This window comes from Seriola aureovittata, chromosome 5, assembly GCF_021018895.1.
Source record: "Seriola aureovittata isolate HTS-2021-v1 ecotype China chromosome 5, ASM2101889v1, whole genome shotgun sequence".
NCBI classification, from domain to species: domain Eukaryota; kingdom Metazoa; phylum Chordata; class Actinopteri; order Carangiformes; family Carangidae; genus Seriola; species Seriola aureovittata.
Genome location: NC_079368.1, coordinates 2,323,796 through 2,344,741, shown reverse-complemented (window position 1 = coordinate 2,344,741; position 20,946 = coordinate 2,323,796). Strand labels below are relative to the sequence as shown.

The window sequence follows — 20,946 nt, the reverse complement described above, 5'->3', positions numbered from 1 at the left end:
TGGGACAGACCTGCACCTTGTAAACTGCGATCCGCCTCATCCACCTCCCGGTGCCTCCGAACATGACGCCTCCTTGAATCACATTTCATGTGATTGATCATAGTGTATTCCAGCTGCTACCCACAGCCACCTGCATCTGCTCTTATATCAGTAATGAGGTGTTATAATGAACAGAAATAGCAGACAAGAAGGAGGCAAATAACACGTGTCATCCACAGGTTCATTAGCTTTTAAATCAGGGTGGATCATCACGCTCACAACTTACCACGTAGCCATGGTTACACCCATGCAAGAGTGCAGGGAGTTAATTAACGACGAATGGTATTTTCAGAGACTGATTGTTCCGTGTTGATGGTCTTATAACTCAGACCATGCTGTCAAGCTCATCTGGAATTAACAGTTTTTGAATTCCAGATGTGGCCTCTCCTGCTCAGTCCAGGATCTCTCTGCTTCTGGTCTCCCACCCTGAGGAGGCAAAGGGATAGATGAGGAATAGAATCATTTTAATGATAGTCCACTAAAACCTTAGGCGTACGTCTAATAATGTGTACGGATGTATGTGTGAAGTGACACTGGACTTAACTTTTCTCTCTCTCTCTCTCAGTCATTTTCTCGGCACCTCGTGCTTTGCTTGTAAAAAAAAAAAAAAAATCCCTCATCAGTTTGCTACAGATTTTTGTACCATTAACCACTCAATATTACAACATGTAACAGCCACAGGAGGGAAAATGAAGCACCTCTCTCATGATTGGTCCATTTCTGATGTTAATCCTCCTGAGACATGCACTCCCATCCTGAGTCTGTATGAAGTCTTTGTGTTTGGCGAGAACTCCCCTTGGGCTCCTGCATAGTTGTAAGGCAATGACTTGCTCTTACTGTATGACCACAAATGTCTTCAGGCTCAGACTGAAAGACAGCAACATGTTACCAAGGACAATGCTGTTCATACAAACAGGAACATCATCAGTCAGCTCGTCCAGCAGTCGTTCAGTCACTCAGTAATCAGTCGTATCTGCGTGTGTGCAAGACAGATTCATTTTAAACGTACCCCCTCCTCTTTATCCTGTTCACCTCTCTGACAGACGGATCCAACAACCTTTTTTGTAGAGTAATGGAATTACAAATTTTGTAATGCCCCCTAGTTGCATGTGCTCTAGCTTTTCAAGTTTATGGCCAACACAGGGCACTTGAAATACACTGTGGGCACTCAGTAAGTGCACCATTTGCTCCTCCATTCCTGAGTTAATTTGTAACTAGCATCAGTGCCCTAGCAAAAAGGAAAATCCAGAAGTTTTAAAATGTTGCTGGCTGCAAGCGCTGCCCCATGGAATGGCTTGCAGAGCATACACAGGGCCAGTAGTGTGTGTAGAGCCCAGTGTAATTAAAGGGTGCTATAGTGCTGGCAGGACTGAGGTGAAGTTTGTCCCACTGACTCGAGGGATATTTCAGGAGGTGTGTTTAAGTGACAGAGTTGTGAGGAATGTTCCAGCAAGACTCTGAATCTTCCTTATTAACAGGGACGCTGGGGTTACTGTGTTTTCAGTTGCAACTCCTGTTTGTGTAGCTGCTTGTTTGTTGCTTTATTTATTTTCAATCACACCGAAGGAAAAATTCTTATCAAGCCAGTGAAAGGAAATTTAAACAGAAAAATGATTATTGATATTTTGTGGCTCACTCACTATGTGACTCTCAGTGAATGTGTAGTTTATGACAAACAGAGAATAGCTGCAGCCCTGCAGGATTCCCATCACTGTTAACACAGTTAGCTTTGTGTCACTGTGTTGTTCATTCTCCCTGTTTGGAAGCACATGGATAAATAAGGGGGGGGGGCTCCCTGTCCGTCACTGCTTCATTTCTACAATACCCATGAATAAGATGAGCAGGACACACTTGAGTTGATTGACTGAATCCTCTCTCTTGTCTAGTCTTCTTGTTTAAGACAGATTGCATCAAAGTGAAATGGAGCTGTGTCCGAATTGCAGCAGTGGACAGTGAGCAGTTTTCATGAGTCTGTGATGGATCATATTTATTTTGCTTTATTTTATTATTATTATTATTATTTTAGAGTTTTCTGACAAAGAGCCACTTTATTTCATCCAATCTTGATATTGCAGTAGCTAATGTGGAAATGATAAAATCCCCATTGGAGAATATCCAGAGTATTGGAGTGAACTGTGGCTTTCTTTTGTGAACAGTATTAATAATTTGAAGATAATCTGAAGTGACGCCTGCTTTTACAAAACGTTTAACATCCTACAGTAGGAGGCCAAATCATTATCAAGGCAAAAAGCATCCAAGACCTCCAGGCTTTCTTTGTCAGTGTCAAATGTTGTTAATTGAAATTTTCTTTGGGAATGTGCTTCGTTAAAGCACAATATCTAATGACTGTGGTTAATGATTGGATTTACTTTCCTAACAGTAACATACATGGACCTTCAGGTGGGTCCTGCTTTATTACTTTATCTTGGGGCCCTGTCTTGAAGTCGGTCCCTGTGTAAAGATGTAGTTTAATAGCCTTACCTGTACAGCAAATACTGCACTCATTTATTTCATTTTATATTTTTGGTAAATATTGCTACACTGATGACACTCAGCTGCTATACCTCCCATTCGAACCTGTCAGTAATGTTATTAATAATTCAGTTAGCTCTCTCCTTCACTGCCTTGACAGGGTGTGAAATATTGGATGGCAAATAACTGTCTTCAGTGAAACGATAGTAACACTGATGAGGTCTTGTTTGGTCCCCCTGACTCCAACAGGGGTGTAACACATCTCTTAGGCCCCTCACCTCCATGCTCCGGGTAAAAATCTTGGTGTCATCTTCGATTCAGGTCTAAAATTCGACAAACAAATAAACACCATTGTGATAGGTTGCTATCTGCAGCTAAGAAACATCGCCAAACTCAAACCATTCCTCTCTTTCAATGATCTGGAGGTTGTCATAAACGCCTTCATTCCTCCCGGCCGGAAGACTGCATTGCCCTCTATTTGGGCGTTACCCAGTCCACCTTGTCTCAACTATAGCACCCATACTTGCATCCCTGCACTGGTTACCAGTCAAATACTGTATTGAGTTTAAGGTTCTTTTATATGTTTTTAAACGTGTAATGTGTAAGATCATGCTACTCGCTCCACCTCCACAGGGGGCAGCATTTCACCTCTTCGCCCCTGTCCAGTTAATCATGTTGCTGAAATTGTTGATAGCACTTAAACTAATTATGAATACTTGTAAGTTTTTATTTACCTATAGAAATATGAAGGCAAGGGAATACTGCATGATACATGGGTGTCATCATCCCAAAAGACAGAATCAGAAAATTTGATTTATTACCAGGTAGTTTTTTACTTACAAGATATTTGGCTTGGTGTTTGGTGCAGTATCCAATAAACATATTAACATGAAATAACAATAAAAAGGTCAAATACTGCAACATTCAAAAATATAAATATATGTAGATACACATTAAAAATTAAAACAATGAAAAAGATACTACACAAAAATACTATAACTATGTATAAAAGTGTTTAAGAAAGACAAAACTCCTGCTGAGCAGGATGTGCAAAAGATCACAGTATAGACAATATGTGTTCTGTGCAGGGATAATACTGTTGATGGTTGATGAGGCCAGACACAGAAGAAAAGGCAGGTGCTGGTCCAACACTGGGGAGGACTGGACTGGACTTCTGGTCCTGATACAGACAAACATGTGAGAGGACAATTAGTTTAGATCATACAAGTTCTTTATATTCAAACATGTTAGGTCTGTTGTGTTTGTATAATAAATAGTGAGGATAGATATGAATATGCTAAAATGAATACAGTATGAATATTGACATGAATATGCTGAGATATACACAATGTGAACACTAGTAACAGTATGAATATTATCAAATGTAAATGCAAAGAAACGAAGAGTAAACAACTAGATGTATGATAAGAATTCACTGTTATATAGTGTGTATGTAACCAATAAACAATACAGAGTGGTACTGATATGGATATACTGTGAAATACATAACAAATATAGGCAGTGGTATAATATTCATTATTCTGAATCAGCAGTATGAACATGTATACACTGTGGCTCTGACATAATCACAGTGGGATAGACAAGTGGTGCAGGGTGACAGCTGAGGGGAAGAAGCAGAGGATCAGATCAGTCTCTTTGTCTGACTTGTAAAGGTGAATGAGATTTACTCACCTAGACCCTCCACACTGTGTCTGTTCACTCTCTGCCATTGGTGTTGGTGGAACAGGTGGAGGCGGTGTCAGTACAGGCTCAGGTCCTGGTAAAGACTGAGGTATGCTGAAATCTCCTCAGAAATGCTGCCTGATCTCGTAACAGTAATGTAAAGTGGTTAAAACATGGTGAACCGATCGATATGTATACACTCAGTCTACTGGATCCATACAATCTCAACGTACAGTCATCAGTTATATAATAAGCCTAAAGTTAGTGACACAACTAGCTGGCCAACAGTCGGCAGGAAAAGGCCCAATTCTACTAAACATTAGATGTTACTCACCAGTCTAAAAGAAAAGTTGCAAGCTCGGCATCAAACCGCATCTCTTTACTCAAGAGCTGTCTCCAGCGATGGGAAGCCAAACCGAGATTTACTCATGTGTTCTTCTTTTCTTTGCCGTTGAACGTGGATTCTTGTCGGGAACGGTCCTTTGGGATGGATATAAAGATCGCTTTCTAGGAGCTTCAATCATCTCTTTGTTTCTGTGATGCTAGTCAGGAGCTGTAACTTCAAGCTAGACGTTATGCTGACTCACACAGCATCTAGTGTCACAAAGTGGTATTGCAACACGGGAAAGGTCGGGGCTAGATGGTTAGCATGCTAATTTCAGTAGATGTCTCAGAAATTCAATAGATGGAGGTCTTGGTTATGACATCATTACTGTGGCTCCTTCACACACTGTTGATTATGTTAGTTCATTTTTTGAACATTTTAAACTAAAATCCTGGCCAGATCTTACACATGGCCCCTTTAAGGCGTTTCACATTCTAGCACCTGAGTACAGTTCCTCCGCCCCCTTTCCATCCCAGATCCCTCACATCTTCAGACCATCTGCTCCTGGCCGTCCCTCGAGCGAGGCTAGGGGAAAAGGTGATAAGAATTTTGTGGTAGTTCCCGCAAAACTTTGGAACAGTTCTTTTAATTAAGTGTTCCCCCTCCATGGACATATCTAAGACTAATCTTAAAATCCACTTTTTTTTCTTTGGCTTTTGAGTGTCCCGAAGATTTTATCTTTCACTTTTATCGCCTGTTTTTTTTATTTCAAACTCTTCCCTGTCTGTCTCAGACTATGGGATAGTTAAGACTTCACATTTTAGCTGTTATTATGTTGTGCGGTTTTCGCTGTATATTATTGTATACCATCCGGTCAGCTCTGGTTGTTTTAAATGTGCTCTATAAATAAACTTGATTTTTATGGCTTTGAACATGCCCACAAGACAGAATAAAGATTAATGTATAATTAGGCTCGGGTGATATCCAAAATTCAATTTAATATAGAATTGAATATCTTAATACAGTCCAGCCATAATATATAGTATTATCCAGCCCATAATATATAATATTGTCACTATTAATTATCATCAATTACGATATAATTATATTGTTGTTTTTATGTTTCATGTGTGTTTTTTATGATATAAAATTTTATTAGGTATTTTTAAATGTGCTTTATGAAAAATCTGATTTGATTTAAATTTGTCCTCATAATAATTAGCTGTTATCAACTAATCTTGGTTAATTGGTACTGATTATGGCTTTGAACATGCTCACAAGACAAAATAAAAATGAATGTATATTTAGGCTTGGGTGATAAACAAAATTTGATTTGATTTCAAAATGTAATATCTTGACACAGTCCAGCCATAATATATAGTATTATCACTAATAATTGTTATCAATCATAATATAATTATTTTGTTTTAATGTTTGAGTTGTTTAATATGTAATTATATTATTCTATTATATGTTTCAGGTATTTTTTACAATATATAATTATATTATTGTATTTCTTTATAATATACTGTATATTAAACCCCTTTTAAACATAATTAACACTGCAGGTGTGGACTGGAAATGAAATGTTTACTGTGATCTTTGGTCATTTAACTAAGTGTTTTAACCACCAGTCAGACATGAAACATGATATTGTTCAGTCTGACTTACACTACTGATGTCCATTGCAGATAAACATCCATAAATCTGCTTAGAGATTCTATTAAAAAAAAAAGAGTGCAGAACATCATTCAGAATCCTCCTGTTTCACACTTTTCTTCAGTACCACAGTGATACTTGTCTGTACATCCATGGTTACACTGAAAACCTGTTACAAAATAAGAACAGAATTTGTTTTTATCAGGTTCCTTCAGGTAATCGACAACATGTCTTATGTTCTGCTAATTTTCTCTTCATGATAAAACCTGTTTGCTGTGGAATTAATGATATCAATAATTACTGTATGTTTGTAAGTGTTCAGTGGTCAGATTGTGTTTCTGTTGGATTTATATACATTTTCCATCAACAATGAGTAGCTTATTGATCATTATCCCACAGTTATTTGAAAGTCTTTTCTCAAAAGTAGCTTAACGTTCTGAAACGTCAGGAATGATCTGATGAACATTATGAAAACTTTCCCTCAACGACCTCATGAACATTGTCTTTACTAAGACTTGTACCTTATGGTATTCATGCACACTCTGACTGTAACATTTATCTCTGTTGTTTGCCTGCAGTGGTGATCATGTGCATGGGAGCAGACAAGATACGAGAGATCATGCTGGCTGCTCACAGACGACGGCTGACCAACGGCAGCTACATGTTCTTTAATGTTGAACTCTTTAACGCCTCTTCTTATGGTAAAGTTAACGTCACATACTAATGATGAAAACTAATTTTCTGCAGTGTTAATGGATGCATAAGCTTCAAATGATCTACAGTGCAGTCCGTAAATATTTGGACACTAACACAGTGACAGTGACAGTACTACGTGAGAATGTGAAAATGACAAACTGTGACCTGTGCCATCTGTGACATTAGATTTGAAATGAAATAATGACTGAGTCTGAAGTGTTCGCTTTCTGATATTGGGTAAAAATATTGGAACTGTAGTCATGTCATTTTGTTTAAGTTGAAAGCTCTTTCTCTCAGGACACAGGTGGAGACAAGACTCCATATGGCTCTTCCTCTGCCAGAAGCAGAACTAGGCAAAATGTTCTTGGGCCCACTTACCCCGCAACCTGTGTCTGTGGATACGGCCATCACAGGCCTTGAACATGACACTGAATGTAATTTGTGTGCTAGAGAATCGTAATGAATGTAATTACAAGGTAAACTGGGCAGGACTTTGTCTTCTTTAAACAGCTTCCTCTGGGTTTTTCTTTTCAGTTGTCATTGTGTTTTATTACATTTTCTTTTCATTTCCTCCCAGAGGCCCCTGTTCTGTGAACGCTGCACTACAGCCACTTACTTAGCACAGCACTTTAGTGTCAGTCTGTCTGGAACTGATTCTGATCAAACAATAATCTTTGTCTAATATCTCTGTCACTCTTCAATTACCTTCCAGGTAACGGCTCCTGGAGGAGAGGAGATAAATATGACAGTGATGCGAGGCAGGCCTATGCTTCTCTGAACACGGTGACGCTGCTCCGGACAGTCAAGCCCGAGTTTGAAAACTTCTCCATGGAAATGAAAAAGTCCACCGAAGAAACGGGACTTCATGACTGCAGAGACTGTGGGAGTGTACGTATGTGTGTGTCCGTCTCGCACTGAAACAAACTGATGCTGTTGAGTCAGGTGGTATTGGTCTGTTTTTATAATTGCCAAATCAAAGAGCACATTTATATATACCAGCCACTCTGTGATTTGCCAACAATTAAAAAAAAAAGACTAATAACACTGAAATGTGCAAGCTTCAAAAAGTTGTTATTAATATAATATTTTAATTACAGATGAACAGTTAATCGAAATATTATCAAGATCGCAATACGGCCAACTGCAATATCCAAATCACAGGAGCTTTTTTTGATGAAGGTAAAATCACAACAACAGACCATAAATGAAGCGTTGTGTTGCTACAGAGACGCCCCTAAAAATCATATTCTCCAGATGTAAAGGAACATTTTTTTTCTGTGAAATTCACACTGAAATCATATCACAGTATCTGTCAAAATAATCACAGTGTAATTTTTTTTGCATATCAGTCAGCCCTAATTTTAATATATACAGAAAAAAAGTGACAGCTCCACCTCCAATCAGGAATCACAGGATACAAAATAACAGCACTGCCAATTTACTATGTGCAGAGGAAACAGTGCTGACTTCCTTGTTTAAACCATGAGGCGACAGCGTTTCATGTGTAAATCCAAAATGTTACAGCACCTCATACACATGTTCCACAGCTGCAGTGCAGGCTTCACTGTAGCTGACCTGCCCCTCCTCAGAGGTGTAACTGCATGTTGGGGCTGCAGAGATAAAACATGGGGAGAGCTGTGATTGGTCAGAGTGGGCTGCGTGTGTTCTCTCAGAGTGTGCGTCCGGTGTTGATGGAGGTTGTTTGTAGTCTCCATAGCTTTGGACAATTTGAACATTTGGCCTGATGACAGTGCTGAAGAAAAAGTGTGGTGATTATTAGGATTCATCCTCTGGGGATCATAAATGTCGGATGCAGAAGTGTTTCATTTGATAAGTACATTTTCTAATCTGATGAAGGTGCAGGATGAAAGGTCAGTGGATCACCACAATCAGTAGGCCTGATCCTCTGGTTACCATGAATGTCACGAAGTTGATGAGATATTTCAGTCTGGCATTGCTATCCATGTAGCCACACTGCTAGCATGGCTAAAAATGGGGTTAGGGTCATGGAGATGCCATGGGAGGGTGTGAAGGAGGAAATGGTGGGAGGAAATGAATTCCCCTGAGGATACATGTCTGCAGGTCTGGGCAATACACACACCTTTTATATCTCAACAGTGCACTGTGCAGGTCCCTCTTCTAAATCTATGATACCCAGAAAATAAATGCTGTTTTCTGGCTTTAGGGCAAGACAAAGATTCCCTGAACTGTTCCTCTCTCCAAAGCAGCCGGCCCTTTTCCCCAGTAACTGCATCAGTGTCTCTGTGTTATAGGTGTCCTTCCTCTGTGACCTCTTTAGGTTTGTGTTGACAATATTCCCTTCGCCGTGGCAGTTGTGAGTCACCTCAGTCAGCTCAGGCGACACTGTTCTGGTTTGGAGGGGCTCAACAAACCTCTGGCTTAAGAACAGATGATTTCTGGTTGGTTTTTTTTTTTTGTTTGTTTTTTTTAAATATGACAAACCTTTGTTGCCTCTAGCTTTTAAAAAGTCACTATGGCTGATCTCATAGCAGAGCTGCTGTCATTAAGCTGTGTTTGTGTTCATTTTGTCTGATAATGTCATCATCGTTTAAATGTGTTAATGAAACCATCAGGTTTGTTCATTTGGCTGCATTGAGACACAGTTTAGGTGATTCACAAAGAGCTTTTCTCCTTCTCCATCCATCCATCCATCCATATGCGCTCAGGGTCACATGGTGGCTGGAGGCAGCTGACATTGGGCGAGAGGCAGGGTACATCCTGGGCCAATCACAGGCCTACTGTTCTCCTGCTCTCTCCCTTTCATTAAATACATACAGGAAAAACACGTTCTGCTGCGTCAGAAACAAATAAAATGCATCAACAACTAACAATTCAGTTGCCAATAAAGACCGTTATCGATCAACATTCACAAGTGAACGTTTAGGAGATGTGGGCTTTAATATGAGCTTTAATAATTCAAATAATAACATTGAAATAATCAAAGCCTGGCAAAGTCCAAACCTTCCCAGGTGACTGTTCCAGGCAGCTCTGTGCTGATTGTGACACAGGACTCCGACATACTGGATGGTGATGATGCTTTGACATTGAGCCAGTCTTCACATCAAGGTGCACGACTGAAATGTTGAGTGTGTTACCTTCTGTTATCCCACTTGTCCGCTGAGCAAAGAATGACATAACTGAGTCGATAGATTGTTTCCCATGTCTTTTCGGTGGCGTTCATACTCGTACTCGTACTTGTCCCACGGTCCTTGAGCATGACATTGATGTTGAAAAGGCCAAGATCGTTTCATAAATGACTTTCACAAAGTAAATGCTGTTACAGTCCCCGATCCCTATCCTCTGCTGCGGTTGGAGGACGGCATCGGTAGCTTGGGTGCAGCCAGATACGTCAGTAAATTGGACCGCCGCTAACTGACCGCACCTGCAAACAACAACAGCCCTTTGAGCAGCACACATAGCAACCTCCGCCTTATCATCCACCTCAGCTTCCTCCGCAAAACCTTGCATCAACACAGTATCAGACAAAAAACTAATTTAGTCTCGGAGGGGCCAAAAAAGTTAGATGGGTAAGCCTTGCCCTGTTGACCCCCACCGACAATGCCAGGCCAGGTGTGTGAGCCTGTATTTAAGTCATCACTTTTCCAGAGCAACCTCTGAAGACATTGTTACTGTGCATCAGTGTCAGCTGCAGTACAATCACCTTCTCTTTATAACTTCATTCTCCATTTCAGGTCAACATGTTTGTTGAGGGGTTCCACGATGCCATGATGCTGTACTCCATCGCCTTGCATGAAGCCATGAAGAGCGGCTACAGTAAGAAGAATGGAACGGCGATCACGTCACGCATGTGGAACAGAACATTTGAAGGTAAAAACGCTGCAGGCCAAAGGTTAGAAGAGTTACTCCTAAGAAGACAGCGGCGTGTTTGCTGCGTCAAGCTTTCGGTTTTCCTTTAAAGCCGTCTTTAGCCGTTTATTCTGCTGATGTGTATTCGTAGGATAAAACATCAATGCAGCCAGTGCTCTCTATGTCGTGATTGAAAAGTTTAATACCTACTGAGATATGAATCAGATATGAAGAACCACACTGCTGTCACTCAGTTTAAAATAGAAGTTCCTGTTGCGCCTGCGCCTTTAAAACAAGAACTCACTGTTGTGCTGTTCTGCTTCCTGTTGATAGAAATATAAAAGACTTTATTTTTAACTAACAAGTTACTGATGAACATGACTATAACATTTCCCTAATTACACTAAAAGCAACGGAGAAGAAACAGACAAGACTGGACTCACTCGAGAAGCTTTCCATGTGTTTGAATGTTCAGTGAGGTTAAATAAAAAGAAACAGTGTAGACTATAAAGTTTTATACTGTAAAAGATAGAGCTCTTGGTTTCACTTTAAGGTTAATAAGTTGACCTTCATTGGAGGGGGGGTTAAGTCACCAGCAGCGTGAGTCAAACTGAAACAGGCTAGTTTACACTGCTGCACATTTTCCCTGCAACAGTTTCATCTCGTCGTGAATCTTTAGTGTAAACTGGCTTTAACAGCTACAGTCATTCTGAGCATTGTGCAACCACAATGCATTTGGCTAACAGTCCTATAACTGTGGCAGTGTCGAGGCTGCTAACGTTAACCTTCCTCTCCTCTCCTCTGCTTTTGACTCTATGGCAGCTCTTATGCCTTTAGGTTTATAGAAGTGAAATAAATGGCAGAGCTCTCCTGCACTGTATTTGTTGAACTGTTACAGGCAGAACTGCCCTGTCCAGTAATTGTGGCAATGTGGCCAGTTCCTGCGTTTATGCAATTAAAACTGACGTCAAAAGCAAAACAAGAATCAAACTATGAAAATCCACAAGGACCTACATATTATCATAAATATAAAACTGAAAGGCAACTACTTGGATTACATCCCAGATAATCCGGGCATGGAGCACCTCCGTGAAAATCCCAACCCTCGCTCTGACCCCCGACCCCCGACCCAACCGGTCCGATTCTAACTGGATCCTTTTGAAAATAGCGGGTATCGTCCCTTGTCTTAAAAGCACATGCGCAAATTCAGACACGCTATCCTTTAAGATTAAAATGTACTTAGTTAGTTTAGGTTTATATGCAATGACTATAAAACATTTAAATGTAATGAGTAAATCCATAATAAAACGTACTCTTCCCACAGAGTTCATTTATTATATGAATAAAATGTATTAAAACTTTTACTTAATAAATTCTCGCTCTCACTGAATCTTAATATTACGTTGTAAAAACTATGATGGTTAATCTAGTACATTTTACTCGTTTGTCAGTGTGTGAACGAGACATAGCACTGGCGTGAGAGTAAGACCAGGGATTTCATTGTTTGCTGCTGGTGAAGACAACAAGGTCATCAACACTAATTAATTACAATTACAATTCATTATCCATGTTCCATTCACCACTGGTAGTCAAGTCTGATGTCTTTTGTTTTTAAAAATCCAGAAAAGGGTTACATGACAGAAGCTTGATGAATCAGGGAAGGATCCATCTTAAGTGATCATGAGGCAATCAGGAAGTGAACATGGGTGTCTGTGTCATCAGCCATTTCTCAATACAGAGTTTGCCAAAATTTGATATGTAGCACACTGCCTCTGTTCATTTCTTTAGTTTATTTTCATTGAGATGTGGTGGTATATTTGTACACGTTGTTAAACTGTTAAAACAAATCACATATTTTCATCAGAGATAACACTTTTTCTACCAGGACGAGCTGCCGATACTGTTTGTTGATCTCACCCGGTAGGACGGGCCTCACATCTCCAAAAAAACGCTCAAGCAGATTCCCAAACAGGCGTTATTTGGATAAACTGACACATATTTGAAGTTAAAACTTAATGAATGATACAATAACAGACTTAGTGTGAAAACTGTTTCGCCTTTGAGCCTGACTCAGAATCTCTGCCTCTGTCGCTATTTGGTGCGAAATGCATTCTGGGATACTTAGCTGTCCCAAGTCCACACAAGTCCCGTGCTGATGCATCCTCGATAAAAATGGGCGGAGCGAGAACACGTCCTGATATTTGATCTGTGCTTGGGTAGATGTTGACTTTGAATTGGAGCAGTACTTGGACTGATGAGATTTCACACATTCAACACAAATACAGAGAAGAACGCAGTCTAATCTGTTTCTGTTCATCCAAACTAAAACACAACCCTGGAGTTTTCAAACTAAAACTGGGTCAAGAGTGTTTCCAAAAGTCTCGCTGTACAATAATAAAGACTGTTGCCCTGGTAAAGGTTGGTTTCATGGCTGGACAGATGCATTAGATTTTACAGGCATCCTCGGTAAACCACTAATTCTTTATGTGTGAAACTAATTACAACAAAGCTCAATTGTAAACTCAGCCTGTAATCAGACAGTTGTTTCACTTTTGAGACAATAAGTTCAATAAGAAAAATCAACGTAATTAAAAAAGAACAATTTTATTTAAAATGTAAAAAAATAAGATTAGTAACCCCCATATTTTATGGCAAACAGAACGAAACGCTCCATTCAGTTAAAAATACAAATATTCTTGCCGCTCTCTGTTCAAAATAAGAGCATCCACATAAAGCACACCTGCAGGGCGATACTGTGTGAGAAGTGTCTCCTTCAGTTCATTAAATCCCTGCAGCACCTGAAGGCAGCAGGACTGATGTAGTTAAATCCACAGCCTCTGTTCACTGTTTACCTTCATTAAATGACGTGACAACGACACCAGGCTGTGGTGCAACCACACACACCTCTGCACACATGACACGAGTCGGCAGCAAAGCTCAGGTCAGGGTTTTTGATACCCACACCCAGCTGACCCACAAACCGCTGACTTTTAGCTCTGTCTCTCTTTCTCTCTCCCTCTCTGGTTCGTGGTCAGAATCAGCTGTTACAAAATGTATATAGCACACGATTCATCTTTTATTTATTATTATTCCTATTGATAAAAATATAAATCATGAGAATAAGAAAAAAGAAGAAAAGAAGCTGCTGTGCATCTTTCAGCATCACAGAGCTAGAGAGAGAGGGAGAGAGAGAGAGAGAGAGAGTAGGAAGAGAGGACTAGTAATAACAGTTTAGCCTATAGAAGGCAAAGTTTCCATAAATTATTTTGAACTTTGCTTATAACTAATCTAGCTTACCTGAATGTACTGACCCTCAGGTCGACCCATGAATCACTACTGGTTATAGCTGGATATCCTCTACGTTATTGGGAGTGTAGCTGAATGATGTTCTAATTGTTTTCATGATGGCGGACAGGAATCGCAGGCCAGGTGTCCATGGATGATAATGGGGACAGGAACGGAGATTTCTCTTTGATGTCCATGACCAATGTTGAGGAGGGAACCTATGAGGTAAGAGGAATCAAAAGTCCATGTCCCGCCCCCGAGGTGCTGACACACATCTGAATGATAACATGTTGCATTAATCCACAGGTGGTGGCCAACTACTTTGGAGTAAATGGAACTTTCCAGATGCTGCCAGCCTTTAACACCGACCACTTCACTCTCAAAGGAAGACATAAAGCACACGCTGAGATGCCAGAAAAATCATGTAAGTGTTCACTACTGTTCAGCTATCTACAGTACGTGTGACGTTAAGTGGGATGACTCCATGTTTTAACCAGTAACTGTTCTAAACAGGTGGGCTGGGAGTGTCAGCTCTGACTGGAGTCATAGTGGGAGCTGTTCTGGGAACTGCGATGCTTATAGCATTCTACTTTTTCAGGTAACTATAGGGGATGTTTATCATCTCTTTTATACTTATACTGTCATGTTCAAGTACTGTCACTGAAACACATCCAGCTGCCTTCCAACTCACTGGCTGAGAGACTCTTTATTATGTCTCCAGTCAGGCATCATGTTGTCAGGTTGTCCATCTCATTCTCATGTACGTGATATCTCAGTAACACCTTGAGGGAACTTCTTCAGATTTGGCACAAACATTCACTAGGACTCAAGGATGAACTGATTAGAATTTGGTGGTCAAAGGTCAAGGTCACTGTGACCTCGCAAAACAAGTTTTTGTCTGTAACTCACAAATCTATACGCAAATAATGACACAATTTAACTCAAATGTCTATAAGGATAAAATGAAGTGATGACATTTTATATCCAAAAGGTCAAAGGTCATATCACTGTGACATCATAATATTCTGCAATAATAAACACAGATTGTGACCATATTTCCTGTAGCTTGTCTGATTGGTGGAGGCATCCAACCATGAAGAGGTGATTCTAGTCAAGGCCTTGACTCAGGTCTTTTGGTTTTAATCACCAACCTCACAGCTGAGAAAGTCAGACAGTCACACAGGCTGGGAACAGGCCTTCAGTTGAACCAAACTGTCTGAACCTTTCATTTCAAAATTATAGCAAAAGTGAGCACGACCAAATGTCATATAGTTTTGTATTGCATAGAAAAAACTGTGCACATAGTTATTTTCATGTAAGTGCAGAACATGTACTGTCGGTTGAAGCTGAAAAAGAGAAGCACAGTTTAGATAATACTTTAAATTTTCCCACCAAATCAGTAATAACACTCACCAACAGCTGTCTCAAGAGGTGGAAATAAACACCAATGTTTACTCTTGTGTATATCACGTATTTTATTATTATTTTTTATTATTTTACCTGACTTACTTTGTAATGACTTTTCAGTAACAGATGTTCGTGACCGTTCACCTGCTGACATGCTGCATCAGTGTAGTGTCTCATCTCCATTTCTGTCACTGCTAGAGTTTATTGCTGCTCTGTCTAAACACAGTTAATGTTGTTTTCTTCATCACAGTGTCTAACTACCTGCTGTACATTTAAATTCACACTTCTGCTCCAGCTGCTTCATCAATTCATCGGTTGTTTACATGCTATTCAGATCTGCTAGTTACTTTAGCTTAGCAGTTAGCACTGGCTTTTCTCTCTCTCTCTCTCTCTCTCTCTCTCTCTCTCACTCAGTGTGTGTTGAATCAACAGATGAACTTGATCATCAGAGTGTGGTGTTGTTGTAACTTCAGTGTAGAGGATTGTGATGTCAGCTGTCTTACCTTTGACACACAGCTCTGCTCGTTAAAGGGATAGTTCAGGTTATTTGACGTGGGGGTTGTGTGAGGTACTCATGAATATTCATCACATTAACCACAGTAGATTCTGTTCAGTGCGCTCCCTGTTAGGAAAGCCGACTGTGAGCACCTGGCAGAGCTATGTGTTGCTGTGCACGGGACCACGAGAAAAAATGTGTTTTAGAGCCTTTCAAAAACGCCGACTGAAACAATCCAATATCAGTTTACATGCAGCTTCATGTAGAATATTTTCAGCGGTTTACCTTCCAGTGAAAACAGCACTTTCCTTTGGAACTACATTTTTCAACCGCTGAACTACCGTATTCCTACGCACAAGCGCACCTACAAAGTACACTGTATTAGTTTTAAAAAAGCCCTTCAGTGACTAAAATTATATGATAACCGGTGAACACTACAAAAAAAGAAGATCCAAGAGGAGTTGAATCAAGGGCAATTGTTTCATCTTCAGTTCAGCCTCAGTTGGATAAGCACGACCTGGATGACAGAGAATCCTCACTGACATCTTTCATGTTGTTCATCCCTCTGCAGAAAAAACTACAGGATCACCATCGAGCGTCGTGCACATAGTGAAGAGGGCGACACCCGGAAGCACCGTCAGTTACGAGAGGACTCCATCAGATCAAACTTCTCGGCAGCGTAACCAGCAGCAAGCCCCCCCCCCCCACCCCTCCCTCCCTCCCTCCCTCCCTCCCTCACAGAGAATCACACATCTGAATGTGACCAAAGACTGATTTTGTGTTTGTATCCTTCAGTGTTTTGATTTATTGTAACTCAGGACAGTTGTAACAGTCACAAAGCACCACTTGTGTTCCTTGATGTTCCTCCATACAAACGTATATGATTGTATTGGTGTATAGAAAGCTTTGGCCATAATATTCTTTAAGGAGTTTTAAAGAATTTATTTTAAATATTCAGACAGGGGTTACATGACTGTGAATGATTCAGAACAGTGTATGTAACACTACATTATCATGCACTAGCAGGGTGGGCAAGGTCTGCTGTACTTTTGCCTTTCAGGTTGACAAATAGAGGCCTCGTGTTTGAGGGTAGTGAACGATAATGGCAGAGCAAAACTTGACACATCTGGAGTTAACTGACTAAAAATGGATATAGGCTAGATCTATATCTATATGTATAGGCTATAAGCTACTGATATTAAGCTACTGATATGTTTTCAGATCACCAAAACCTTGTTGAGATCCAGCAGCCTCCATACAAATCAAATCCCGTATGAAGTAGTGTGAGAAACACTGGGTCACATAGCATCTCCTCTACACCTTCACACTGGCTCATTTACAGGGTTTCCCTTTTAAAGTTGTCATACTTTATAAAGTTTGCTTTATAACGGTTAATAGATTCTTCACTAATAATTCATAGATCAGTAATAAGAACAACCTGAGATGTGTTTTGGTTATTTTTGCTTAATGGCAAATCATCCTCCAAATGAACTAAAGGAAATCTACGACTTATAACAATCTTTTTTTAATCTTCTTTTTTTTTTTGTACCCGTGGCCTTTAGTTCTGTCAGTTATGATCATCCCACCTGTCTGATCTGTACGTAGCAAAATAACTGTGTCCTGAGGTATTACAGATTACTGTGGTGAGTACAATCAAACGCCTTGTATTTGCTACTTTAAGTTGTTTGACTCCTCCTTTATGACATCTCCGGTACAGAGTCGTCATAACTGATTGAACCAACGGCCAGACCTACAAGAATAGTAATTACAATACAAACAGATGATGTCTTGAAAAACATACACCACTGGTCAAAGGTTTTGAAACACCTCAATTTACCAGCTGTGAATTTTATATAATTCAGTGTCTCAGAATTTCTAAAATTAAACCATAGAAAAAATAAACAAGTCATAGAAATTTCTTGTGAAACTAAAAGTTCTTTCTACAATGGAAATCAAGTATTGCTCAAAAAGGTGATCAAACACTGCCGCAGAAGTTCCCACTAATGTGTCACTTGCAGGTGGCTTTGCTTTTACCTTCTGTCACGTTCATCCCAAACCAGCTCCATGGAGATCAGGTCTGGAGACTGTGCTGGTCTTCATCATGTGAAGCCTCCACTCGGTTCTGTTCTCCTAATGTTCTGTTTGTTTCAGCACTGCCTTTGTACAGACAGAGGGCGTTTCAGTCATCAACCTGTAGGAATTGTTTCATTAACTTTCAAGGCATTTACTTCCATTTCCTGTTTTCTATTTGTTTTCTTTTTTCTTTTTTTTTTTTAAACCTTGGTCAGTTTACCACTGACCTTTGTACCATTTAAGGTTTTCCTTTGGAAGTGAGCTGCTGAAATTTGAATAAAAACTGGAAAAATCGAGGTGTTCTCAAACTTTTGACCAGTACCATATTTTCCTCATAGAGCTATCTAAAATTCAAAGCCAGTTTCCTGCTGGAGGAAAAACAGTAGTTGTTTTTATTAATGGTTTATTATTGATGCATTCATTATTGAATTATTTAACATTACCAAAGAAATATGTCCCAAATGATGAACTCTTTCTAAATATTCCTGCTCAGAAAGTGGAACAGAACTCATCATTAACTGATATTCATGACAAATAATATTTCTGTGTTATAAAGCCAGATGTGTGATGGTTCTATAAACAGTAGAGACTGCATTAAAAAGAGAATTTAACTCCACATTAATGAATTTTTATGTAAGTCTCTGTCAGTTGAGTTGCATTATTTATGCAGGATTTAAAGTCAAGGTTTTTATAGAAATTAAATAAAGACAATGAACTTGGTAAAAAAAAAAAAAAAACCTTCTGTTGCTTCACTTTGTGAGTCTGGGAAAATATTCTGATGGTGAACTGATTTATTCTGGAGAAACTGACTCAAGTCAAGTGAGTTCATTAATATGCTCCATCACCTTTGGTTTGTAACTGGGAGAGAGCAGTGATTGGTCAGCAGGTCTGAGGGGTCTGGAGCTGGAGGGGACGAGCGGTTCAGTGTAACCTGGAGCCAGTCCACACAAAGCTTTAGAGACAAATGAAAAGTCTCGGAGGAAAAAGTCCAAAGAGGTTAAAACTCCAGCTACACTTTTGTTTGGTTTTGTTTGCCTATGTGTGTGTAGAGTGCAAAGTGTACGATGACAAATCGAGTGTGGGGGTCGGGGGTCGACTTTTTTTCCCAGGGCAAAAGGAAACCAGCACAGCCTTCAGTGAACCGAAGTGTTACAGTCCTTACAGTATCTTGCCTGTTTAACTCAAGCTGTCAACAAATGTAGGAGTAGAAGTATAAAGTAGCATAAAATGGAAATACTCAAATGAAGTACAAATACCTCAAAACTGTACTTTAGTACAGTACTTAGAGTAAATGTACTTAATTGCTTTCCACCACTGCTGATATAATTACTTGTATTGTTATATTTCATAGCTCTTCACTCTGTAGAGCTTATAGATCAAGCCACAGACCAAAGAGGATATCGATTAAGAATCTCATATCTGTGCCTGTAACGAGAAGTAGTTCAGGTGGATTAGCTAACATGAAACCTTCTCCTCCTCTATAATCTGCTTCAGTTTTTAAATCTAGAAAAGAGCTTGGGTTGCTATATATAAATGCAAGAAGTCTGGTCTCTAAATTGGACTGTTAATATTCTGATCCAACAGGCAGATCCAGATATTTTAATCATCTCTGAGTCATGGATAAAAAAACTATTCCACATTCTAATATACAGTAAGTGTTAATGGTTTTAACCTTTTTAGAGCAGACAGAAAAGGGAGAGGTGGTGTAGTAGCTATCTATGTTAAAACATGTTTCATTGTATCAGTGCTACTCCCTTCATCTGTCCCTTGAGAGTTTGAATGTCTGGCTCTGTCAGTAAATCTGGGGAAAAAACAACAGTGACAATGATTAAGGCAAAAGGAATTTCATAAACTTTGACATTCAAGGGTTCCTGCATGAATTAAACATGTGTGACTTAGATAGAGTGACTCTCATATCTGACCCAGACCTGGTCTTAACTTATTTCTCCAGCACTTTTAATTCTATTGCAGACAAACATGCTCCTTTTAGGAGACTGAGGATTAAGGACAGACATATTCCCTGGTTCTCACCCGAACTATCTGTAGCAATTACTAAGAGGAACTTGGCATGGGCCAAAGCTAGAAGAAGTGAGGCTGCTTCAGACTGCATATTGATCAGGTAGTTATAAAATAAATCCATTGCTATGATCAGGAGAGCTAAATCTACATATTATCTCAATTCCTTATACCTGAGTGCCGATAATCCAGCTAAATTCTGGAAAACAATTAAATCAGTGAAGAATAATTCTGCCACTGCACTTCCCCCTCAGTTACAGTGTGACTGTGGTCCCATAACTTATAAAATATAAATTCTTAATGCTTTTAATTCTCATTTTATTGAATATCTGTCAACAGAGTAATGAGCCCCCAAGTCGCAGGAATCCTTGTAGTTTCTGTTTTAGTCCACTGTCTGAAACAGAGGTGAGAAATGCTCTTCTGAAGATAGACCTAAAGAAGTCTACTGGTGCTGGTCAGCTTGACCACAGTCTTCTGAAGATAGCTGCTCCGGTCTTAGCCGGGCCCCTAACTTATATTTTTAACCTGTCTCTTAGCTCAGGAATTGTTCCTAAGATCTGGAAATCTGCACACGTTTCCTCTTCATAAGGGAGGAGACGGTACTTATTTAAATAATTATTGTCCAATCTCCAAGCTCTCTTGTTTAGCCAAGGCCCTTGAATCTTAATTCATTCTCAAAGAGAAATAGCATTTTAAATTCTTTTCAGTCTGGTTTTAGATCTGGTCTTAGTACCGTTTCAGCTGCATCTCTTGTTCTCAATGATATTATATGTTGTCTTGACAATGGACAGTACTGTGCTGCCTTGTTCATTGATCTGTCCAAAGCCTTCGATACAGTTGAACATTTACTTTTAATAGATAAACTAGCCTCTGCTGGCCTGGATCAGATTGCCTGCCAATGGTTCACAAGTTATCCTGCAGAGAGAACACAATGTATTGCTGCAGACTCTACACGTTCCTCTGTTTT

At 39.7% G+C, this 20,946-nt stretch overlaps 1 protein-coding gene across 2 annotated transcripts in view; it reads left to right on the top strand.

Annotated features, from left to right (window-relative positions):
• npr3 (natriuretic peptide receptor 3) overlaps positions 1-18,257 on the top strand; it is a 38,547-nt gene extending 20,290 nt beyond the window's left edge. For both annotated transcript variants that reach the window (XM_056377387.1, XM_056377388.1), the window contains 7 exons: positions 6,757-6,879; positions 7,587-7,762; positions 10,588-10,723; positions 14,118-14,212; positions 14,294-14,411; positions 14,501-14,585; positions 16,462-18,257. In XM_056377387.1, the coding sequence (XP_056233362.1) occupies positions 6,757-6,879; positions 7,587-7,762; positions 10,588-10,723; positions 14,118-14,212; positions 14,294-14,411; positions 14,501-14,585; positions 16,462-16,573 (845 nt within the window). In that variant the 3' untranslated portion in view covers positions 16,574-18,257. The remainder of the gene's footprint in view (positions 1-6,756; positions 6,880-7,586; positions 7,763-10,587; positions 10,724-14,117; positions 14,213-14,293; positions 14,412-14,500; positions 14,586-16,461) is intronic.
• The last annotated feature ends 2,689 nt before the right edge of the window (positions 18,258-20,946 follow it).